We start from the raw sequence: 25,695 nt of genomic DNA, 5'->3' as shown, positions 1-25,695 counted from the left end.
TCTTGAGGGGGGGTGTTGGAGTCTTCCATCTCATATTGAAAGCATGGAATTAAAAAGGAAAGAAGAAAGGCTTAAAATAGAAAGAAAGTTAGAAGAGGAGAGTTAGTTATTCTATTATTGTACTATTGATGTATTATAAATAGGACTTAAGTCTGATGTAAAATTCATTCATTACAATTCAGTAGTTTTACCAAGATCCTTTTGCCTCCTCTGTTTTCTATATTTTTCATTCAACAAGTTCATATTCATTCACCTAGTTCAGATTCATTTGATTCTCAACATCACTAAAGTTTCTTTCAAATTTGGAGATGTACTGTTCATCTTTAAAAGAATTATTTTATTCTAAAAATATACACTAATTGCACATTGACTCATTGCACATTTTCTTCCTACTCGGTTGGGTCTTTCACATTAGGATGCTGGATATAATACTGGGATATTAAATTACTAAATTATTATACTGGGATATTAAATTACTAAATTATTATACTGGGATATTAAATTACTAAATTATTAATTAATATATGGTTAGTATAGTTGTAAAATATGAAAAAAAAAATTAAAAATATTATTATTATAAAATAATGCTATATTGTTATTTCAATTCTACTCAGTCGCCGGATGCAGTCGATGCACAGTCAGCTGACGTAGCATAATGACACGTAAATTGCTATTAAAAAAATGAAAAAAAAAAAACCTAAAAACAGAACAAAACAGAGTGCATTTTTGGATTCCTGCTTCTCTAGTAAGAGGTCTTCGAGCTCATCTTCGGCTTCGTGGTGTCACTGGGATGGTCTTCATCTCCCACTGTACGTTCCCACTTGTAACAGCCACAAGAGTTGCCAAAGAAGCAATGATTCCAAACACAAGAACTCCATTAATAGCACCAATAAAGCGCTGGCTTCCGAAGTAATAAATGCGTCCAAAAATCCATGAAAACAAAGTTGCACTTTCCCATCTGCAACCATAATGTTGCTATCAACACAATGGAATGTCTAGAAAATTCGTCAAAACAAGCACTAGACAATGCCAATTCTAAATTCCGTCTTCCTCTTGAGCTCGTCTTCAGCTTCATGGTTTTCAAGCAAACAAAACCCATTTTAGTTTTCAACCTCATTTGGCAAAACAAACAGAAAAATGAAAACCTTCACAAAATCGTACCCCCCCTCCCCCCCAAATCAAAATAAAAAAAGACCAAGACAGAGAATTGGAGAGAGGCTTGGATCGTAAATAGCATGAAATCAAAGGCCTAAATCCTCACCTCAATTACGAGCCCTCTCGTCTCCACATTCCTAAACCCCAAAAAACTAAACTCTGCGCAAATAAAAATCTTAAGGTTTAGCAAGTGATAGAAGGTAAAAGAAAGGCCAAATAAGGCAAAAAAACACAGAAAAAATAGAGGAATTACATACAAGGAAGAGGGAGGGAGGGACTTCGTGGAAGGATCCAGGGAGGAAACATAGAGAGGGAAGGAATTGCAAATGGAAACTGAGGAGTGAAGGGAGGAGAGCTCGTGGTTTCATTGTTCAAAACGGTACGTTTTGTTTTTTTTTCCACATCATCAACCGCTTACGCAGCGCTTGCATGAGGTGACTGAACTAATCATTTTTCTTGTTATTTTGACTAATCTAATGTGGGGTTATATCTTAAATAGTTTTGATTTTATGCAAAACTTATACTTTTAACTAAATTGTAGAGAAAACTTCAAAAAAACCAATTCCGTTACTCTTAAGACCTTTTCCTAGTTGTCCTAAATGGAAATATTAAGCATTAGTAGTGAAGTGTCTAATCTTTTAGCTAAATTTAATTAGAAAATTCATATTTTTCAACAAGAAAAGTACAACATATATAAAAAAATTTTATACACCATATTACTATTCTATTTTTATCTCGTTATATAATATGTAACACAGTTATCATAATTAGAGGATTATTTATTGAATGATTCTTTATCATCTAATGGTGATAAATATATCATATCTTATATAATAAGATAAAAGTAAAATAGTAGTATGGTGTATAGAATTTTTCTTTTTAAAATTAGAAAATGATCAAATGGTTGATATTACATCTACGCTATAAACATGAATTCTGTAGGATCAAAAGCCACAGGGTGCGCCCCATTCGAACAGAAGTTAAACGATGTGCCCCGATGACATCCACTCACCTGTATATATATCTTAAACCTGTCAAAGAAATGCATTCCAATGCCCATTTTCCCAGAAAAATCTTATCTTCAACTCTCCCCGCCCGCCGAAAACTCTGCCAACACTTGCTCTCCCCCTGTTTCTCCTCTACTTTCTCGGCATCCAGACAGTGAATCCAAAACTGACAGACCACGAACGAGCTTAATTCGCTGAACCCAAAACCAAAAATGGCATTCACAACTGCTAAAATATCAGAACTTCCGCTGAGGAGCTCGCTCCCACTGAACTCCCATACTCACTCTCTGAACCTCCTCTTCTCCTCAGCCCCAAATCTTTCATTTCATATCCTTAAGCCCTTCTCCTCTCTCCGAACCTCCACTACTTCTACTGAACACGGTGGCGACTCCAAGCCTAAGCCCTCACCGGCGCCGAAAGCCAGGGCTTCCTCCGCTCCCTGGCTCAACAAGTGGCCCAATCCTGGCCCTCCTGTTGAATCAGCTGATCGCCGCAAATCCAAAAGCAGAAACGTCTCCCCCTCGAACGACGATGACCGAGTGGAGACTCGGTATTTCGATGGAGATAAAGGACAGAGTGCAATCGAGAGAATCGTGCTCCGGTTACGAAATCTAGGGCTAGGTTCGGACGGCGAGGACGATGGGTCGGATGAGATGGACGGTGGCGATGCAATGCCGGTGACTGGGGAGGAGAAATTGGGGGATTTGCTGCAGAGAGATTGGGTTCGGCCGGATTATATCTTAGCGGAGAGTGAGAGCGGTGAAAACGACACAGTATTGCCTTGGGAGAGAGATGATGTTAAGGTGGAAGAGAGTGGAAAAAAGAGAGAAAGGAGGGTAGTGGTGAAGGCGCCGTCATTGGCGGAGTTGACGATTGAGGACCAGGAGCTGAGAAGGTTGAGGGGGATGGGCATGGTTCTAAGAGAAAGGATTAGCATTCCCAAGGCTGGCCTTACGAAGGAGGTGCTGGAGAAAATTCATGGAAAGTGGAGGAAGGAGGAGCTAGTGAGACTCAAGTTTCACGAGGTGCTTGCCCACGATATGAAGACTGCGCATGAGATTGTCGAGGTTGGTAATCACTTGACAAGCTGATTAGATTTCATGTGATAGTTACACCGGTAATTAATCATCTTACCTATGACTGTTGTTCCTTCTTCATGACTTTCTTATCTCTTTTGCTTCAACATAGATAGGGTGTACCTTTGTATACCATCTTGTGTACTCGGGCTATGCCTATCATTATTCAATATAATTGTTTACTTATAAAAAAAAAAAAAAAATGACTGTTGTTCCATCTGATGGTTATGAAGTTAATGTTATTTTGGATATGTCGTACCATGGTATGGTACCTGTATCTGGTGGCTTGTTGACCAAGGCACCTCACGGACACCAAATTTTTAGAACCTAGCTCTGGTTTGATAAATTAACTAGTGAGGATCATTTGATGAGTTCCTAGCGTGTTGCAAGATTTGTTGACAAGCGAGGATATGCAGTATGTTCCTATTCAAACCTGTAATTCTTTAAAAAAATTTCTGTTTCAACAATTTTGATATCTAACATCATGATCTCGAAGTGGTATAATGTGTTGCATTGGTTGTAGTTTTACCACTAGTAGTCATCTCGTTTTACACCAGCTGGTAGCTTTCAGTATATTGTTGTTATTTAATTCTCTTATTATACGTGCAAATCATAATTATAAATAACTGGGGAATATGTAAACTGACTGCTTGTAGTCATGGTCAGCGACGAACAGGAGGGTTAGTTATATGGAGGTCAGGAAGTGTCATGGTTGTGTACCGGGGGAGTAATTATGAAGGGCCTTTCAGATCCCAACCTGTGAATAGGGAAGGTGATGCCCTTTTTGTTCCAGATGTTTCTTCTATGGACAGTTCCATGACAAGAACTGGCAGTGTTGCTACCTCAAGTGTAGAAAAGAGTGCACCAGCTGTGAGGAATCCAGACAGTCCTGTGAACATGACAGAGGAGGAAGTTGAATACAACAGCCTACTTGATGGTTTAGGCCCTCGTTTTCTTGAATGGTGGGGTACAGGAGTACTTCCTGTTGATGCGGATTTACTTCCTCAAAAGGTTCCTGGTTACAAAACACCTTTCAGACTTCTTCCTACTGGAATGCGATTGCGACTGACTAATGCTGAGATGACTAACTTAAGGAAACTTGCTAGATCACTTCCTTGTCATTTTGCCCTAGGTATTTTTCACCATCTATGAGTAATTTTCTTTAGTTTAATATGCCTATATGTGACATTAACTTTTTTTCCCCTGAACATCTTATGAAGGGAGAAACAGAAACCATCAGGGATTGGCATCTGCTATTATTAAGCTTTGGGAGAAAAGCTTAGTGGTGAAGATTGCAGTTAAACGGGGTATCCAGAATACAAACAACAAACTGATGGCTGAGGAGATAAAGGTGTGTTTGTGCCTGTCCTGTTCAGGCCTTTAATGCCTTGTTTTTCTCCTACTACAATCAAGCATAGTGATTTTAAGTTCTACCATCTTGCAGAATTTAACAGGAGGTGTCTTACTGCTTAGAAACAAATATTACATTGTCATATACCGCGGAAAAGACTTTCTCCCAACAAGTGTAGCTGCTGCTTTGGCGGAAAGACAGGAATTGGCTAAACAGATTCAAGATGTGGAAGAGAAAGTGCGATGTAGAGTGGTGGATACAGCTCAATCACATGGAGAGGAAAGACAAGTACTTCCAACAAGCGTCGCTGCTGCTGTAGCTGAAAGACAGGAATTGGTAAAACCTAGTCAAGACATGGAGGAGAAAGTGCAGTGTGAAGCAGTAGATGTAGCTCAAGCAGGTGAAGATGTGGAAGAGAAAGTGCAGTTTGCAGCAGTAGATGTAGTTCAAGCAAGTGAAGATGAAGGACAGGCACTTGCTGGTACTTTGGCCGAGTTTTATGAGGCTCAAGCCCGGTGGGGAAGGGATATATCTGTTGAGGAACGTGGGAAGATGATTGAAGAAGCTTCCAAAGCTAAGAAAGCGAGGCTTGTGAAACGAATTGAACATAAATTAGCAGTTGTAAGTTGACCTCTCTTTGCATAGGGGAAAAAAGTTTGGCCTCTCTTACTGAAAATTAAATGCTTGAAAAGCATTTGGATTATCTTGAGCTTAATAAATCCACTTGCTTCCTTCATGGGACTAAATATTGCTAAGATAAGTAGTCTGTGTAGAATGTTCACTAAACTTCCTTTGATGTGTTTTTAGTTTTCTTCACTTTTTGTTTATTGGTTCTTGGTTGCATTGACAGGCCCAAGCTAAAATGCTAAGAGCAGAAAAACTATTAGCTAAAATTGAAGCATCAATGATTCCTGCTGGTCCTGATCATGATCAGGAAACAATTACTGATGAGGAACGGGTTATGTTTCGCAGAGTTGGTTTAAGAATGAAGGCCTACTTGCCTCTTGGTGAGTGATTCATATTTTATTTAGGACTTTTGCATTCTGAGCTCAAATATTTATGGTCTGAATATATGGATCAGGCATTCGTGGTGTTTTTGATGGAGTCATCGAGAATATGCATTTGCATTGGAAGCATAGAGAGCTCGTGAAACTAATATCCAAACAGAAGACCCTTGCTTTTGTTGATGAGACAGCAAGGTTATTGGAATATGAGAGTGGTGGAATACTAGTGGCAATAGAAAGAGTCCCTAAAGGATATGCTCTTATTTACTATCGTGGAAAGAATTATCAACGGCCCATTAGCATAAGGCCAAGAAATCTATTAACAAAGGCAAAGGCACTAAAGCGTTCAGTGGCCATGCAACGTCATGAGGTTCCATCATCTATGTCTTCATTTTGTTATTAGAATGTACAACATTCTGCTACTTCTGATTATGTCCTTTATGTCACATTATCACACTATATCATAAATGACTATGCAGGCTCTTAGTCAGCACATATCAGAAGTGGAAAGAACCATAGAACAAATGAAAAAAGAACTTGTAAGTATAGCTTTCATGTTTGCTTATCAAAAAAGTATAACTTTCATGTATAATCCCCCCTCTAGTAGCTTAAAACTTGTATTCTAGTTGTAGTGGCTTATTCGTTTCTTCATGTTGCTTCAATTTGTGAAAACTGGGTTTTGCATAGTTCTTGACACGTTACTGTCATTACTGAAATCAAGTATAGGTGATTTGGACCTCCCTTCCTGGATGATTTTGCTGAAGTATGATCTAATTTGTTATTTGTGTGCTTCTGTTTGAATGTATAAGATATTTGTGCGTTTTCTTTTCAAGAAGAATTCAAATGAAGGCAAAATATTGGTCTTGGTTGAGCTTAATTTTCAGTAACCGTTAAAGAACCATTTGACAATTCTGTTGGATTTTTTTCTTGAAGATGACATTGGGGTTAACTGATCTAACGTGTTGAAATTTTCCCCTTTTAACCTTCTAAAACCTCTTCATATAAACCTAACATTTTTTAATCTTTTGAGTAGATGATGGCTCAAATGCATGTGGTCTGTGCCCAGTCAATATATATACATATATATATTTTATATGTAAGAAACTTTATTTATCGAATGAAACTAGGCGAAGCCCGTCTACCCAGGAAGCATACAAAAGAGACACCTAATTACATTCTAGAAAGCTGAAAAGAAAACAAAAACTCATGAATACTCCCTCCCTTGAGTACAATAGCAGAAAACCACTGAACCAAAGAAGACACAAAGAAATTCCAGATTTCCTCCGCAGCACACTCCTTGTTGTTAGAGCACCTCTCATTCCTTTCCATCCATAAACACCACATTAAGCACAAAGGAATCATCCTCCATGCCACTACCAGTTGAGAACTATTATGATGCCTATTCCAACATGCTAGAAGATCCACCACACTCTTTGGCATAACCTAACTCAGCCCAGGTCTACTAAGAATGCCAACCAACTATCTAACCACTTCACAATGTAAAAGTAAATGATCAATCGATTCACCATTTTCTTACACATGAAACACCACTCCATTGCAATCACACCACATTTCCTTAAATTATCAACCGTCAAAATCTTCCCAAGAGCAGCTGTCCAAGTAAAAAAAGCAACTTTAGACAGCACAGAAACCCTCCAAATGCTCTTCCACTGAAACAAGATATGCTGTTGAACTTTCAACACCTTATAATATGATTTAACAGAAAACTTGTTGCTCCCTGTATGTTTCCACAGCATTCGATCTCTCCCATTAATATATGCCAGTCAATATATGCAGGGACAATCATTAATTGTGTGGACCATTTAAGATTAATACTTAACAGAACTTGTTGAAAAGCGATCTAAGCATTTCTAAACATAAATAATAAGCTTTCTCATCTTAAAGGGGCCACTATAATTTCTAAAACATCTACAATACTTACGGGTATAACCCTGTCAGGTTCCAGCCTAATGGTCAAAATGTGGGCTTGGGATGAGTTTTCGATTCAGACATTCAGGGTTCAATTCCTCATTATGACTTTACCAGGATCTTTGATGCGCAGTTTGAGTCGGTGGGGGTGATGTATCTTGGGTTTACTCCATAGTCTGAAGGATTCTACCTTGGTGAGGTTCCACGTCATTGAATTAAAAAAAAATAAAAGCACATTTTCTCTGGCCCTGGTAAAGACGGCCTTGGCTGCATTAATATGCATGCATTATCCCTGTGTTCTCTGAGTTATTCTAACAGTGTACAGATCCCTCTCTTGCTTACACCATCAAGTAAAAAAGAATGCACCGTTTATGCCTGATATCAACCTTGCTAAACTTGGACTTGGCCTTTGTTAGATATAAATTGAGCCAAGAACTCATGGGTGAGCTGGTTAGGGATATTGCTAGGTGCTTGTCAAAAGGGATATTGCTAGATGATTCAGGAGCAACGCCTTTGCTATATGCTGATTCTAGAATCTTCAAATATGAGAATATTTTTTACTATACTCACTTTTAATATAACTCTCTTCAGTTTTAATTGCCCTACCCCCCGGGCCCCATCAAACCAAAAGTCTAATCACAAATTCTGCTGGCTGAACTTTTTCTTGATTTGCCACAGGGTGTTTCTCAAGATGCAGAGGATGAGAATGCCAGGAGCTCTGAGGATCCTAACCAGATTGATAGCATCCCAGAGATCACTCGGGTGAGATTTTTTCTTTGAACTGCCTGCTATTGGTTGACCAGTATCCTTGTTTGGTTAGAATGGTGGAAAAGTCTTGTGTGAGATAGGTCTGGAGTGGTTGCCCCATGGATATATTTCCTGAGAACAAAATTTAAGTTCTTCACTTATTCTCTTCTGCAGAGTGAAGACGAAGCTTCATGCATGAATTCTGCTAGTGAAGGTGACGACGACGAAGACGACGATAGTGATTGGGAAGATGAAGAAGATTATGATATATCAAGCAGCAGAAATGATCATCAGCACTTGACCAAGAATCCTTGACATATTCATTATGTTTAGGAATTAACGGGTTGGCAATTCTGTTGCTGCCTTCTCCCCATTCAGGTGAAGATCATGTTCTTGTTATCTGATCACTATCACTGTTCCTATTGAATTCTCACTTTCTCATTGTTCGAGTTTGGTCTATCTGCTTCTGTGGTGTATCCATAGTGGATAGAAGTCCATAAGGAAAATTGATGTCGGGGAAAATTTGTTCCGGACACCCAGTGCCACTCGAAAAAAATGTATGAAATAATTTAAATTTTCTTTTCTGTCCCATACTCACTTTTGTCATCCACATCCAGATGAAACAATAAATAATAGGGGAAAATTCACACAATTCTCTCAAACTTTTATCTAATCTGCAATCACTTCCCAAAATGTCAATTTTGTGGATCATCAACCAAATTATCACTTTCTATAATCACCACAAAATACCCTTCATGAAAATTTTAAAAATAAAAATAGTACAAAAGAGATCACATTTTTTGTTCTTTTTTAATTTAAAAGGGTTATAATCTGAAGACATTGCAATTTTTGGCAGTTCAGGATAAGGAGGGGGGGAAATGATTGCAAACTGTGAAGTAGAGTGAGGGGGTTATACTTGTTTTGACTATTTTCCCCTAAATAATGATCTGTGTTCGGTTTTCTATCGAATTTTGTAATCTGGTAATTTGTAATGTTGGATAGAGGGAAATGTTCAAGGTCATGTGTGAAATATAGCAAATTTAATTTGTTGACCCACATGTTTTTCTGTACTTGATGTCCAGGAGAAAGAAAAGATAAAGAAAAAGCTACCAGTTATGCGATCCAATTTGTATGCCATTTTAGTATTTAATATGTCCGTGGAGTCATTGTTTTGGTTGTATTTATGACCTCTGATCTCCCCAAATATTCTTTCTCGCAGCTGGTGTGGATGGCTTTGCACCACAGCATGGACAATTATTCTTCACCAGATCTCATGTCATGTGCATTGATGGAGGTGAGATTCCTTGTCCTCATTGACATCCCTCTCTCTCTCTTCTTGAGATTTTGACTTTAGGGAGTTTCTCCGAAGGGCTGCAGTTCTCTGCATTACATTGCCCTATCATATTCACTGCCAACTTGGTCTCTCACTCTGCTTCTTGTTTAATCATGTTGCTAATTTTAGCTCTAGTGAATCTGGATAGCAGCAGGCTTTAAAAGGTCTGTTTAATGTTAGTCTGCATGCCTTTCATCAGACTGACTAAATTGTAGCCCGGTTGCAGTATTGTCCTTTTGGGTTTTTGTCAAAGTTATTGTATAGTTTCATTGTAAAAGCATTGTGACGATTAAATTCATTTCAGTTAAGTATTATTACAGTTCCTTTCCTGGATTTTTGCCTTTCTTCAAAAGCTCTATAGGTTTTCAATTTTACTAATATATTCCCAGGATTTTTTTATTCTTTTTTTCAAATAAGTTAGTGGCTGTCTTACGGATCAAATTTCTTGACAGGTCAGCTCTAAATGATAAAAAAAAAAAAATGCCTCGAAACTTGGAAATTCATTATAAAAGAAATATTTTTAAAAAATTATGAAAAAAAAAAAAAAAAAAAACCCGCAGAGAGTACTGGATGGAAGAGACATTTTAATTTGTGGGTGGTTGGAGAGCCAACCTTATTCTCTATATATCATGGGGTGGCCTTTGCTGGGGTGGCTCATGGAAAACTTCTCATGAGGCGGTTCAACCCTCCTTGTGAAGTGGTGGCTTGCAGGCCATCCCCTCGTGGTGTGGTCCATGGCCACCCTGGGTTGCGCTTAAACAATATTCCAAGGTATGAAGGTATAATATGATCATGCATACACTGTTTGCTTTTTAACACACGTCCATTATATCACTAGTTCTTCATTTCTAAGCTGCTTAAAGCAATACTGCAGTACAGATTGCACCAAGGAATCTACAATTACATTGCCACCAAACTCTACTTTCTTCAAAGCATTTGCTTCTGATCTACTAACATGTCTGACTTCTATGCTTCCTGCAAAGACATCACAAATATTTGGAATTTCAGTTAGCAAAGCTTCTTGGTGACTCATACTGAATCATATTTGAAAGATTCAGCCTATACACAACAGTTTTTGAATCGCTTTCAATCCTCGTACGTAGCATTAATGCAAGGGCCTCTATCATGAACCAGTAGAGATATTAATATTAATAGCATGAAAACTATGGCTCATTCTCCTGCATGTTGGCACAAACTACAAACAGCAGTACCATATATGTAATATCTTTCTCTGCACCAGTAGAGATTTAGCTAGGGAGATAAACCCACCAACCATTTTTTTTTTTTTTAATGTTATTTCACTAAGACCATGAAGCTTCCAAATTTCTGAGCTTTCTCCGATCCGCTGTATTTTGAGGATTCAGTACCACTACTTGTGATGCAGAGAAGACACCATCTTTAATTTTTTTATCACCCTTATCTTCAATCATGGACGGATTAAGGGTATGATCCGCTTCTGCTGGAAAGAATAATAAGCTGTATTAATAGCATGCAGGTTCCATTCATTTTTATATATTTTTTATTTTTTGCCTTTTATTCCTTAATGTTAGATTTTCATGATCATTTGAGGTGGGGACGTCAAAATAACGTACAGTAATCATGCACGTATTATATATATATATATAGAAAGATACGACCCCTGATTTCCAGTAGTGATCATCAATTAATTAAGACCGGCCAGCTTGAAGATCATAAGTAAAAAGTAAAAGTAAGGAGCAAGCAAGGGAAAAGTGTAGTGCCATGATCTTTATCTATCCCCCCATCGGCGGCATGCTGATAATCTGAAGTACGATTCTCAACAAAAATCAAATTAATTACCACAAAAATGGTAGGAGATCGAGGAGCTAGGCGTGCATGCATGCATGCCACGAGTACTTATGGTTGAAAGGTCGTTCTTTATATACAAAGGAAGTACAGTACTGATCTTGATCTGACTGTGCATGCAAAAGGATCGATGGAGAAATGGCCAAAAGCTCAGGTAAAAATAAATTCATGAACACGTACGTAAAAGATCAAACAATTTATAAAAGTCTTCTGGCTGTCTTTTATTGAATTATATCGATTATGATCATATGCTGAAATGCAATCAGGCCGCTAGCTAGCTATCTGCAAGAAATGACCAACATTAAAGTCTTCTGGCTCCCCGACAAAGACTCGATCGAGGAAAATAATGTTCGATTAAAAGACAAGATCCCACCACCCCTCTCCTCTTTCAAAAAAAAAAAAAAAAAAGAACGAAGAAAGGAAGAACAATCCCAGGGACAATATGCCATTATTCATGCATGCAGTTACAAGAAAAATTACTATTATTCACGTAGCTGTTTAAAAGCCGATTAATATATGAAAGCCACGTTAGAAGCCTGCCTCATCGATCATTCGATCCAAAAAGATCAAAACAGAAGGAAAAACAGATATATTCTGCAGAGACAAAATTAAGTAACTACATTATTAATTATATCGACAGGACGGGGTTGGCGTACGTGGCGTAAACTGGTGCATGGAATTATATATATATATATATATAGATATATTTTAGGAACTTGGAAAACTGATCTATTCATGCATGGATGATCACGTATATCCAATTCATTTTTCAAACTTTGACTTAGTAGATCATGAAGAAGATTGGAATTCACACGTGAAAATTTCATTTTAAGCTTAGTTAATTGTTATATTAATTAATGGTATATATCATTTATCTTGTGAATTAAAATCAGTAAAAACTCGATCTTGTATTCTAGAGTACTACTTTTAATGTATGCCATGATATGCATTATTTCTAAAATATTGAGTTACCTCCATTCATGAATAATATGATACACCCAACATTAAGGATTAATGTACGTGTTGAGATTATATATCCAGGAACAATATTGTAGACTAATATATATATATATATATATATGCATGGACATGCATGCAGGAGGGTTCTAATCAGTCGAACATTACTACAAGATCGACATCAGTACCACTCGAGAGTTACAATAATATTTTCCCATGCAATAATTTGACATTGAGCTTGACTAATTAACAACATAAACAGATGGGAATTAAGTTTCCCAATTTTAAAATTCAACTAAAGTAACCAGCTGAACAAACTAAGATACAATATTAGTAGCCTTTGCTAGGCCCCTTATGACAAGTACAATTGAAGAGTTCTGGGGTTGATATTTCATATAATATACATATATATATATATATATATATATATAAATAGATATATATCTCATGTTCAGGCATGTTCAGGAGTTTTTTTTAACAAGAAGTTAGTTCTCACAGTACTTTAACTTGGTTTCTTCACCAAATGGAGTCCAAATTGAATGGTTGCTCCGACTGCTGCTGTACTTCATGCACAGATTCCAAGACTTTGGAGGAAGAGGCCTGCAAGTTAGAACTCAAATCATTTGATCCCAAGTGAGAAATTATCCCTTGTGGCATATTGTACGAATAGTGATGATCATTAGTACTTGCAGCTTCTCTTGATGGATAGCTTCTCTGCTGTAATGCCTTGAAAAGCAAGGAATTCACCGAGAGACCTGCAGCTGAGTTTAGCAGCTGGCTGGAAGCTGGACGCCATGAGAGTGATGGAAGTGTAGCCGCTGCCGCCGCCTCCCTTACTGCGGCCCAATTCATGTTCAAGTTCATGTTCATGATATTGTTAGCATTGCTGTTGTCACTGTGATAACTACTTTGTGGTGATATATTACTGACGAATCTGCTTGATGAATTTGCAATATTGCTATTTAGATTTGGTAACTCAACGTCTCCGAATTCATTTACATTTGAGTTTGTTTCGCATGGAGACTCAAGATCCGATGGCAGCTGCGAGGATATTGGCGTGACCTGCTGTGGTTTTTTCACTGCACTCTTTTGGAAAACACGACAAACCACCCATTCTTCCTGGAAAAGAAAAGAACACCCAAAATCTCTTAAGAATTAACCAAATCAAAAGAATTCATTAGACACCGGGGGCATGCATGCAAGTTGTGTGCGCCTTTTGTTTGTTAAATACCTTTGTTGATCTGAAAGGATGCTTGCTTTCTAGCCGGTATTCATGCATAACCCAATTGCTTTTCTCACCCCTGGGAGCTCTTCCCTTGTAGAAAACTAGGGTTTTCTTCATCCCAACCAGTACTGATCCTGCACGAAATATTTCCTTGTCCTTCCCTGTCGTTTTCCAATAGCCAGCTTCAGTGGCTCGGTTTGTTCGAAGTCCTGTTGGGTATTTTCTGTCTCGCAAGCTGAAAAAATACCATTCTTTTTCTCCCATGGAGGCCTTGGCTAAACCATGCACGTATATATAGAATTGTTTAACATGATCAGTATTTTCTTTTCTTTCCATTGACGAAATAAATTACAAAAATAAATTTTTATAATTAATGTTTTATCAGAATCATATTCTTTGAACACCTTAATGCATGCTATATTCTTCTGACTCAGTGTACCTAATCAGGTGGAAATACGAAGCAAAAGAAGACTAGTGATTCAAAAAATAATAAATATATATATACATACACACACACATATAGTAACGTATGTAAAAATATATTTGTTTGGAAAGATCTATCAATTTTCTGCATTTGGTGTTTGGGGAAAAAGTCCCAATGAAAAGGAAAAAAGACATTTTTTGGAAGGACCCATTTATATATGTTGTCTTAAATTCAAGGACCAAGTGGAGCAAAAAGCATAAAGACAGAAAGGCTTTGCATAATCCAAATATTCCGGATCAAAACAGGCAGAAAATAGTACTTGAAATTCATTAGAAGAAACATATTGAAAAGAAGTTATTCCATCAGAAACTAATTAATTAGTTCCAAAATATATATGAAAGAAAACGAAACTAGTTATTCACGATTTAGCAACGATCTAATAAGAATCTGTTTGTTTGGATTAAAAGAAAAGGCAAGGGAAAAAGAAAAGCGCATACAATTAATTTGTTTGGAAAGAAGCTGATCGCCCAAACTTTTCAGGGTTCATTTTGGCCAAACATTTTCTTTCCTGAAATTCGTCTAAAAACCGAACATTTTTTTACCAACAAGCGAGTTTAGGACAGAATTAAGATCACTAAACAGATCACGACCCTAAAATCCAAATAGACACAGCATTAAACGATGCATTACAAGCTGATAGAAGCTGGAGGAAACAAAGATCATGGCATGCATGCGCAGAAATTAAAGTACAATTCAATCATTTAATGCAGAAAATTAAGTAATCCGACAATATTACTGGAACTATATCATGTAGAATATATACCTGGGAGGTCCCAAGGTTCACACTTATTGAGATCAACAACTGCTACAGCTTTGGATGTGAAACCAACATCAGAAACCTTTGCAGTTAGATAATACGAGATGAGTTCTTCATCAGTGGGATGGAACCTGAACCCAGGAGGAAGACTTTCTTCCATCGATCTTCACGATTAATTCTTCCAAAAAAGGCCAAGCTAGCTAGCTAGATGCAGAAATTATTTGTATTTCTTAAAGGCCAATTAAGAAGAATACATACGTACGAAAATGATTCTCGAAAACGTAAGCTTGATATATAGCGAGGGCAGTATATATTAATAATGGTTTGCAGTGGTACTGTGCAGTTTTTGTTCTAAGAAGTCGCACTTGAAGGAGAAGCTAAGCTAGCAGCCAGAGTTTCGGGTCTTTTTTTATTTTGTTATATACAGCTAACACTTTGACAAAAGATGGGGAGATCGAGAGCATGGAAATTGCTATGCAGGAATTGGTGGTTGGATTTCCTTAGCTGTCATTATTAATATTAGGGTTCTGGGATTAATATTACTCAAGAATTACCAAACACCTGTGGGCATTGACTAAAGGGAAAACAAAAAATATTCAAACAAGTGGGTGTGAAAGTTGTGTAACAAAATAGACATAAAACATTGAAGTGGATGAGTGGCAATTATCTGCGCACGAGGGTTGAGTCTCTGTTACAGATACTGAAATCTCTATTTCCATGATCCTGTCCAACCACCTTCACCCATTCCTACCCACCGTACGTAACCTCGACTGGCTAATCGACCTCATGATCATGATCATTTGCACCCTTTGTCCAATGGAAACATGAAGACGTTGATCATGCTACCCCATTTAATTTGCCATTGACACGACTTGCTGCATGCATGCATGGCATATGATCCACCGTCATGATCCGGGCTACCAATTTTGGGATTGTCGGGGTTTGTACGTGTGATTAATGTACTATAAATGGTACTTTCTAATTGTATTTAATTCACAAAGATATATGCATTCATTGCAAATTAAGAAGATAAATAATATTTACTAATGATTTAAACATCTTAAGGCTTTGTAATATTTGTTGTGCAATTCATGAGTAATTAGATCAGTTGAGTACCGATCAACATCTTAGAGTTGAGTAATAGTTCTTGCTAGCTAATTAGCTCTAGCTAGAGAACTTCATGACCTATAGATTTCGCGCGCGCAACACGTACGTACGTTCTCGATGTTGACTCGAACGAACATCATGACTTCATTCAAGGCGTGCACAACAATATTCACATGAGCGAACTTGACATATATAATTTGAATTTTACTTGAAAATAAAATTCTATTGCTCACAAAGTACATTAGCCTTACCTATCATTTTTTGTATATCATGATTTATTTGCTGATGATCATGAGTACTGTTTAATTTATATTAATTATTGCTTGTTTTGTTAATCGTGGCAATAGCTAGCTTGATATATACAATATTTTGCCTCTAGGATTATTGTTGATTACAGGAAATTAATTATGTAATAGATCAAACATAAGTCTCATATAGACAAGTCTCGCATGGACTTTTTGTAAAAATTAGGCACGGGCCCCACTAATATTTTTTTTACACTTTTTTAATATGGGGTCTACTTTTTTTATAAAATCTTGCACAAAGTATGTAGCTTGTTTATTTAAAGTTTATACAAATCATTTCTCATTCATCCACTCGATCGGTGTACTATTAATTTGTAGACTACTCGATCTAAATGTTTTGTTGTGTCATAATTAAATGGATTTCATGATGATGATGAGCGTTGTGAATTTGGAAATGAGACTCATGCACGTACGTACATGAATAATGGACATGACTGGCTTCTTAACTTTAAGTTCTTATATAATATATATATATATATATATATATATATATATATATATATATATATAAATAGCCCAAGTAAGGTCGTCCTCTAATCACCACCTATATTTTTAATTTACACAAAAAAAGGGGTGGAAATGCTTCCTTGAAAAATTTAATTTGAAAACCCTATATTTAAAAGATAAATAAATCTTTTAACTCCTTGAAAAACAAATGAGTTCAATTGATCAGTACACCCACAAATAACTTCAGAAAAACATAATCTCTAAAAAAAACATAAAAAATAATTGTATCTAGGTTTCTTTTCCATGACCATAATTTCAAAAGGAAATTACGACTGTTCAGTTAAAGAGACAAAATCGTTATCTATTATTCATAGAATCATAATCTTTTACTGCCATAAATATTGTACTACATTATGAAATCATCATTTGTCCTAAAAGTTTAAACTAATGGAAAGATATAAATTTTATTATTTATTTTATATCTTAACACTTTCCCTCGCGTGTAGGCTAAACTTTCTTTCAATGGGTTGCCCAATACTTATAAAGTATAGATTCAAGATTCAAACTCATAACATCTACTCTGATACTATGTGAAAATACTACTTATCCTGAAAGTTTAAATTGGTGAGAGGAGATATATTTTATTATTTATTTTATATATTAACATACATGCATCATGTTGAGATCAACCAATACCTTCAAAGCAAGAACGAGAAAATTATATGTCCACATTAAGGATTAAGGTAAATATATTGATTATGAAAACAAGACTAGTATCCATTTGATTTTAGCAAAATATAAAATAAAGAAAAGACCCAAGGTAATTGTTTCTTAATATATATATATATATATATTTCAAATTTCTTTTTTCTTGGGTAAGATTATAGATATTAATTCATCAAAATTAATTAATTAATTCTGAATCTCGAGTGAACCAAACATTAATATTATCTCTAATCCTAGGGAACAAATTAAAATATCTTCTCGAAAAAAAATAAACCCTTAAAGATAGAGCTGTGCTACTCTGCCACGTGCCGTCCAGGCCAAATTTCATCTTTTATTTTTTATTCTTTTTATCTTTTCATATTTTTTAAATATATTTAAATATTTTTAAAATATAAAAATATATATTAATATATTAAAAATCACTTTCTTAACTATTAAATAAAAAAAAATTAAAAATACTAAGTGATACACTTAAGCGGTACAATATGCCCGCAGAGTAGTATTTTCCTTAAAAGATATCCATGCATAAGTGGAAAAGGAATATTATTGGCATAGAATATTTTATATACATAAACTTATCTAAGAACCTGCGGGCAGGCTTTAGGATAACATCAATTCTGATGATGATGTGGTTCTTAGTTTTTCAAGGCGGACGAGTATTCCTAGGAGTAGTTAAAATGTTCACCAACCCACACGACTGCATATCTCTCTTGGCGTTATAAGCTTACGTTTCTCACGTTGGCTTTATGTCTACTTTCTCTTCAAATCTCCCACAAATGTCAATCCTAACAACATTTTAGTATTCCTCAATACATTTCCTAGCTGCAACTTTGGCTTTCTAGAAACCCATTTTAATTAGCCATGACTCTCTCTCTCTCTCTCTCTCTCTCTCTCATCAGGTACGTACGTGCGTAGTTTATTTATTAATAATCCTTGATATGCCATTTTGTTGAGAAAAATGAATACATAACTATCGCTTTCTTGTTTTAAAGATAATAATGATATGAATGTTTAAAAGTACTTCAATGACATATACATGATGAAGTAGTGGATTTGGGGTTTCATTGATAGGGACTCTCTTATTATATCGTACCTCTTTGCATCCGCTTATGGGGCAAAAGAAATATCACCTTCTTTCAATTAAATTTTTGAAATGTACTGCCTAATAAAAGCACAACTTCGGAAAATATAATAACGAGGGCTCTTGCTCCCGAGAGACACTGATGTTTTTGCTTGGGATTTCTGAGCAAGACATTGGAATCTCGAGAAAGAGTATACTTTCTTCCTACTCGATAATCCCAAGTAAAGTCTTGCATATGGAAATAGGCTTAGTCCCAAGTAAGAGCATTGAACTTGCTCGAAAATCCCCAAAAATAGTAATGTCCTTGCTCAGGATTCATTGGTCTGGGAACCATATACATATTAGCGAATTATTGTCTTAAAAAAATTAATGGTTGGTAAGGAAAGAAATGAAATAAAAAATTAATAGGAGAGTTTTTTTTTTTTTTTTTTTTCATTTAACAATCACCAAGACATATAAGTCCTTTGTCGTTCTCGAGCAAAGCAGTCCTTACTTGCGATATTTGAGCAATTAAAGTAAAAAAATTATTATAAATATAAAGAAATTATATAAAATAAAATCTACAAACTAATATTATTTTAAGAATCTATTAGATTTATTTTAAAATAAAAATAATTTTATAATATAATATATCACATTAAATTATATCAATTTATAAATTTAATTTTTTATAATCTTTAATGAATAAAGTATTTTTCTTAAACGAATACTCTTGCTCGAGATTCTCTTGCAAACTAACCGTTGCTCGCCTATTCGGCTGGCCCACCTAAGTGAGAGAGAGAGAGGTAAGAAGACCCATCTCCGAAGCAGACCTAGAGGGTGCAGCTATGGGGCCAGGGAGGGGCTCTGAAACCGTGAGGTCAATCCGCTGAAGACGTGATGGGCGGGGGCGGCGCCCAGCTGGATCGATCAAGTCAACCCAACTGAACATGGAACGTCCCATGACGGTGCAGCTCACGGTCAAAACTGATGACCTGTCCCCTAGAACAATAGACATATATATAAATGAATTAAGGAACCTGCAATATAACTGAAGCTTTCTTCCTTAGAATTACTCAAGCTTTATTCCAACATGTTCACACGTTGAGGTAAAGAGATGCATGCATGGGAGCAATAATATAAATTGTAAGTAAAAAGTCTCTTAAATTAATGCATAACATTAAATGACATCATTAATTAGAATATTATATACCCAGATTAATGTTGATTAGTATATTTTATATCATTAATAAGATGAGTACTTTAGCTTGGAGGCCAGGGGATGATCACGATTTTAATTTCAACCAATCACAATTGTTTTCCTTGTTGGTTTCAACCGCATCCAATCTAAACTAATGCATTGTATAAAGTAAAAGATTATAAATGTAACATTGATTTTGCAACCAAGTGGGCAGGTTTGGCTATTATTATAGTACCTATTTGATTCAAAGAATGATCAAGAATTGACCCCATGTATGTATGTATGTGGCTGCGTGCTGCATCATGTCCTTTTACTTTATTAATTAATTGATAATTAAGCACCTAACATTCATGGCTTTTCATGTCAATTCCCAAGCTAATTTGGACCTAAGATTGGGCCAATTGCTCTAATTGAAGATGCAATAATTCGGGTTCCTGACCAATATCATGTTTGCCTAAAAGCTCAACTTAGGGCTAGTTTGAATAGATAGATAAGACGAGATAGTTTTAGATAAAAGATAAAAGTTAAAAAAATATTATTAGAATATTATTTTTTAATATTATTATTATTTTAAATTGTTTATTATATTTTGTGTTAAAATTAAAAAAGTTTAATGATGAGATGAGATAAGATGGAACGCTTTCCAAATCCAAAATAGGCTTTAATTAAATATCTCGGTGGTAAAAGCCAATTAAGATCAATCAAAAAGTGTTACTTTGGAAATGGTAAGAACAGTGTGTGTGTACACTCGTGTTGTTGAGTTGATAGTCAATCGTGTGTAGATCGATCAGAACATATATGCTGCGATCAGAAACTAACCTTAGTCACAAAGTTAAAGACATTATTAAGGGGCAGACAAGAAGACATCTAAAAGAATTAGCAGAGTATATAGCTTAAAGTTAAAATGGCTCTTTATTCTATTTGGAGGCAAAGAATTTAATTTGCCCTTATATAATACCTCTACCAATGCCTCTCCAAAATATTCTAATTAACATGAGAATATTATACAATAATTTTAGCTTTGTTTATTTTAATATTTCTTTTGTAAAGTTGAATCCATAAATAAATGTGTGCCAATGCGTATGACTTGGTTTTCGTACGTGCATGCCAGTCTTTTTTTTTTTTTTAATTATTATTATTATTAGTGTTAATTTGTTTATATATTTATTTTTGGATAGGGTAGGGCCCTTTGCTCTTAGATCAATAAGATCTTGTATGCTTTATTCACTCGTACAATTTAATAGATACCACGTTTGTATACTCTTGTCTCTTGATGTTTGGAGTATTATATATATATATATATATATATATTGGTGCATGATTCATGTATGTAATTGATTTGTTTAATTCCCTGACACACAATTCCATAGACCGATCACTTTAATGTTGCTCTACGAAAAATAATACTTGCAGTTATGAGTGTGTAAATATCGCACAATCACTTTAAAGAAAGTGAATAAATACGAGATATACATGAGCGGAACTACATGTAAGTTAATTAAGGCCCCCAAACTTTTACAAAAAATTCATATAGTATATAAATATATATAATTTTTTATATATATAATTAAAATTGCCCTAGATTGCCAAAAATAAAAAAATTACCCCCCAATATTCAAGTTTCTAAAATTTTTATTGAAATTATCTTTCCAAATCCCAATACTTACCTAGTCTAACTCTAACTTTTCACTTTACTGACACCCAAATCTTCAACTTAGTAATAAACCTCGAAAACAAGTTTGAAAAATCTGTTGTTGTAGCCTGCACTGCTTGAAACGAGACCTCAAATGAAACACAGAACACCCAAATCTGCTGTAATGAACTCAGAACTCCATATTTTTCTTCTCCACGCAAACACTTTATTCAAAAGATTGGTAGTCTGGCTCTTAATTAGTTCTCTATCTATCACATTGGGCCCAAATCGTCCAATTTTGAAAATTTGGAACTCTGAACCGGACACAAATTTGATGTGCCCAGAAACGAAAAAAGACGTAAACTTGGTGCAAAAAATTTAGAAATTTTTACGAGATATCTGGGAGATCAATAGAGGTACAACCCCAATCCAGCACAGAGAACGTCGTCAGGAAGCCTCATTTATTGGTTATTCAACAATAACAACTATCCCACTCCCCAAAACTATCAGCTATCTCTCTCTTGTTATATCTAAACTAAGACTAAAAGTTTGTACTTTTTTTTATTCCTAAAGTTTTCTCTCGTTGTATCTAATCTTTATTGGAAGATGAGTTTTTTTGTAGATTATTTAATAGTTTATATTGAGAAAGAAATTATTAAGAATTTTATTTTAGAGATGAAAATAGATGAATTTTATTCCATAAAAGATCATCGCTGAGCTTAATTTGAAGGAAAAATCTTAAATTGGTATTTTATTTTCTTTTCTTTCTATAATTGTTTATAACAAACTACAGAAATCTTAAAAAATTTATCTTATAAGATAATTTATAAATATGTATTTTTTATATATAATATTATGACGTATGATTATTATTTTATATATAATCACGTGCAAAAAACACATTAATTTGTGGCTACAAGATACTCTTGCTCGGGATTATAATGCGAGGTAACCGTTGGCTCACCTATTCGGCTGGCCTACCAAAGTGAGAGAGACGTAAGAAACTTAAGAGGTGCAGCTATGGGGACCGAGTGGGACTCTGAAACCGCGAGCCGGCCAATCTGCTGAAGACGTGATGGGCGGGGGCGGCGCCCAGCTGGATCGATCAAGTCAACCCAACTGAACATGGAACGTCCCTTGACGGTGCAGCTCACGGTCAAAACTGATGACCGGTCCCCTAGAACAATAGACATATATATCTATATATATATATATATATATATATATGTATATAAAGGAATTAAGGAACCAGCAATATTACTCAAGCTTTCTTCCTTCGAATTACTCGAGCAGCTTTATTCCAACATGTTCATACGTTGAGGTGAAGAGGTGCATGTATCCATGGGAGCAATAATATAAATTATATTTTAGGTAAAAAGTCACTTAAATTAATGTATAACATTAAGTGACATCATACTTAGGGTGTAACTGGTCCAGTTCGGTCCGGTTATGGACAAAATTTAGAACCGAACCATTATGCACTAGTTTTGTATTTTTCAAAATCGATTATGTACCAGTTATCCTCTTAGATCGATACTCCAATTTTACCTATTTCCGGTCCGATTTGGTTCGATTTCTTATTTTAATGTACTATATTATATATTATATAATATAGTGATAATATATTATATTATATTATAATATATAGTGATATAGTATTAGTATAACTATTAATATGCACTATATAATATTAGTATAACTATTAATACAATAAACAAAATGATATAAGATTTTAAAATTTAATAGTATATTAATTAGTAATTTATCATATAATACAAAACTATTTTATATATAGTTATATATTAATTAAAATATATATATAAACCGGTTCGGTTCGGTTTTGAAAAAAGAAAAATCAAAACGGGACTGATTTTGACATGTTTTAAAAAAAATAAAACCGATACCGGATCGAATCAAACTCGAAAGGTCCGGTAGTGGGATCGGTCCGGTCCGATTTACGGGTTTATCGATTTTTTTTACACCCCTAATCATAATTAAGAATATTATAAACCCTGATTAAAATAGATTAGTATATATATTTTATATCATTAATAAGATGAGTTTAGCTTGGTGGCCGGGGATGATCATGATTATAATTTCAACCAATCACAATTGTTTACCTTGTTTGTTTCAACCCCATGCAATCTCAACTAATACATTGTATAAAGTAAAAGAGTATCGATGGTAACATTGATTTTGCTACCAAGTGGACATGTTTGGCTATTTTATATATATATATATATATATATATATATATATATTATACCTACACATTGTTGTTTGATTCAAAGAATCATCAAGAATTGACCCCATGTATGTATGTATGTATGTGGCTGCGTGCTGCATCATGTCCTTTTACTTCATTAATTAATTGATAATTAAGCACCTAACATTCAATTCCCAAGCTAATTTGGACCTAAGATTATTGGGCCAATTGCTCTAATTGAAGGTACAATAATTCGGGTTCAACCTAAACCTGACCAATATCATGTCTGCTAAAAACCCAACTTAATTACATATCTCACTGGTAAAAGCCGATTAAGATCAAGAATCGAAAAGTACTGCTTTGGAAATAGTGAAAATAGTGTGTGTATATATATATATATATAATATTAGGTAATGTATAAGCATTGCTTAAGTCTTTTGTTAAAAAATAAATCTCAATGAAAAAAGTAAATATTTTTCATATTTTTTCATGGTGGTCAAGTCAACTTTTTTATAAAAAAGACTACGCGAGATTTGTATATTTAGAATTTATATAAATCATTACACTATATATACATGAAATTATATATATGGAGACTTTATCATTAAAATTTTAACACCAGTTATATTAAGAGCACTCACAATAGGTTATGGGTTTTAAACCCATTGTTATGTAAAATTTAAAGAAAAGTTGTTTAAAACTAACATCTAACAGATGCTTCATTTTATTTCTATTTTACATGTGTGTATAGAGTTGCCGCTAGATGTAGACGTAACTGTACACAAATGTAAACATATTTTTATTTGTTTTTATCTCTTCTTATACTTTTTCTCTAAAATTAATTTCTCTTGTTGTACTTTTTCTCTCATAAAATATTAAAAGGTATAATATTAAAATGATATGAAGAAAAAATAGATAACCTGATTTATGATATATTGTAAAAGTCAGTATATAAAATAGAAAAAGTGAGATTTAGTGATTTATTTTAAAGGATAGGATGAAACATCCATTGAGAGTGCTCTAATATAGAGAGCTAAATAATGTGATTATGTGCCAAGAGTCCGATGGCATATGATTCAATTTTCTAAATGAAAAATCTATATTCAAAACCTCTCACCCGGCTCTTTAAAAAAGAAAAAAGAGAAAGTAACAGTAAAATTGTAGATGATGAGTACGCGTGTTGTTGATGTACGTGTAGATCGATCAGAACATAGATGCTGCGATCAGAAACTAACCTTAGTCACAAAGTTAAAGACATTGTTAAGAGGCACAAAGTTAAAGACATTGTTAAGAGGCAGACAAGAAGACATCTAAAAGAATTAGCAAAGTATATATCTCAAAGTTAAAATGGCTCTTTATTCTATTTGGAGGCAAAGAATTTTGCCCTCATATAATACCTCTACCAATGCCTCTCCAAAATATTCTAATTAACATAGAATATTATACAATAATTTTAACTTTGTTTATTTTAATATTTCTTTTGTAAAGTCGAATCCATAAATGTGTGCCAATGCGTGTGACTTGGTCTTCGTACGTGCATGTCTGTCTCTATTTTTTTTAATTATTATTATTAGTAGTGTTCATTTGTTTATATATTTATTTTTGGATAGGGTAGGGCCCTTTGCTCTTAGATCAGTAGGATCTTCTATCCTTTAATTACACGTACGTACAATTTAATAGATACTAGATTTATATACTCTTGTCTCTTGATGTTTGGAGTGTTATTAAGTTGTTATATATAGGTGCTTGATTCATGTATCTAATTGGTTTGTTTAATTATCCATAACGCACAATTCCATAGACCGATCATATCATTTTATTGCTCATTTAATGTTGCTTGAAATATTTATACAATAAATGATATTTACAGTTATGAGTGTGTAAATATTACATAATCATTTTGAAAATAAATAAATAAATAAGGGATCCATAGAAACGAAACTACATGTAAGTTAGGGGGTGGTATTTTCCAAAAAATTCATATAGTATAATTTGTTTTATATATAATTAAAATTCGCCTCCCCCCCCCCCGGGGCAAAGATTATCAAATTTTTATTCAAGCCTCTAAAATTTTTATTGAAATTATCTTCCTAAATCTCAATACTTACCTAGTCCCACTCTAACTTTTCACTTTACTGACACCCAAATCTTCAACTTACCA

The 25,695-nt window shown here is 34.7% G+C and overlaps 2 protein-coding genes across 4 annotated transcripts; one reads left to right on the top strand and one right to left on the bottom strand.

Moving 5' to 3' along the window:
* The first annotated feature begins 2,156 nt into the window (after positions 1-2,156).
* On the top strand, positions 2,157-9,916 carry LOC122296226 (CRM-domain containing factor CFM3, chloroplastic/mitochondrial). 3 transcript variants are annotated; one of them, XR_006238429.1, is made up of 11 exons: positions 2,157-3,229; positions 3,905-4,370; positions 4,459-4,589; positions 4,683-5,210; positions 5,440-5,596; positions 5,671-5,963; positions 6,073-6,132; positions 8,201-8,284; positions 8,444-8,647; positions 9,352-9,398; positions 9,489-9,916. XR_006238429.1 is itself a non-coding variant. In XM_043105766.1 (9 exons), exons 1-9 carry the CDS (start codon positions 2,375-2,377, stop codon positions 8,582-8,584), a joined length of 2,715 nt encoding a protein of 904 aa, XP_042961700.1. In that variant the 5' UTR covers positions 2,157-2,374; the 3' UTR covers positions 8,585-8,652. The 3 variants fall into 3 exon arrangements, 1 of the variants encoding a protein (XP_042961700.1); XR_006238428.1 differs by lacking the exon at positions 9,352-9,398; XM_043105766.1 differs by lacking the exons at positions 9,352-9,398; positions 9,489-9,916 and having other exon boundaries at positions 8,444-8,652.
* Positions 9,917-12,581: 2,665 nt separating this feature from the next.
* LOC122295899 (protein CUP-SHAPED COTYLEDON 1) lies at positions 12,582-15,326 on the bottom strand. The gene is made up of 3 exons (XM_043105174.1): positions 14,856-15,326; positions 13,615-13,883; positions 12,582-13,502 (listed from the first exon to the last, which is right to left on the bottom strand). The coding sequence occupies exons 1-3, from the start codon at positions 15,007-15,009 to the stop codon at positions 12,900-12,902; spliced, it is 1,026 nt and encodes a 341-aa protein (XP_042961108.1). The 5' UTR covers positions 15,010-15,326; the 3' UTR covers positions 12,582-12,899.
* Between the last annotated feature and the right edge of the window lie 10,369 nt (positions 15,327-25,695).

The sequence above is a fragment of the Carya illinoinensis genome, chromosome 15 (assembly GCF_018687715.1).
Source record: "Carya illinoinensis cultivar Pawnee chromosome 15, C.illinoinensisPawnee_v1, whole genome shotgun sequence".
Lineage (NCBI taxonomy): Eukaryota > Viridiplantae > Streptophyta > Magnoliopsida > Fagales > Juglandaceae > Carya > Carya illinoinensis.
This window is presented reverse-complemented; position numbering and strand designations above follow the sequence as displayed.

What these genes read in the sequence shown, in the direction of transcription:
- LOC122295899 (XM_043105174.1), bottom strand. Translation starts at nt 15,009, where the DNA reads ATGGAAGAAAGTCTTCCTCCTGGGTTCAGGTTCCATCCCACTGATGAA. An exon ending in TGAACCTTGGGACCTCCCAG is followed by an intron (nt 13,884 to 14,855) that starts GTATATATTCTA and finishes TGCATGGTTTAG; the next exon opens with CCAAGGCCTCCATGGGAGAA. An exon ending in ATCCTTTCAGATCAACAAAG is followed by an intron (nt 13,503 to 13,614) that starts GTATTTAACAAA and finishes TTTCTTTTCCAG; the next exon opens with GAAGAATGGGTGGTTTGTCG.
- LOC122296226 (XM_043105766.1), top strand. Translation starts at nt 2,375, where the DNA reads ATGGCATTCACAACTGCTAAAATATCAGAACTTCCGCTGAGGAGCTCG. An exon ending in CTGCGCATGAGATTGTCGAG is followed by an intron (nt 3,230 to 3,904) that starts GTTGGTAATCAC and finishes AGTCATGGTCAG; the next exon opens with CGACGAACAGGAGGGTTAGT. An exon ending in AACAAATGAAAAAAGAACTT is followed by an intron (nt 6,133 to 8,200) that starts GTAAGTATAGCT and finishes GATTTGCCACAG; the next exon opens with GGTGTTTCTCAAGATGCAGA.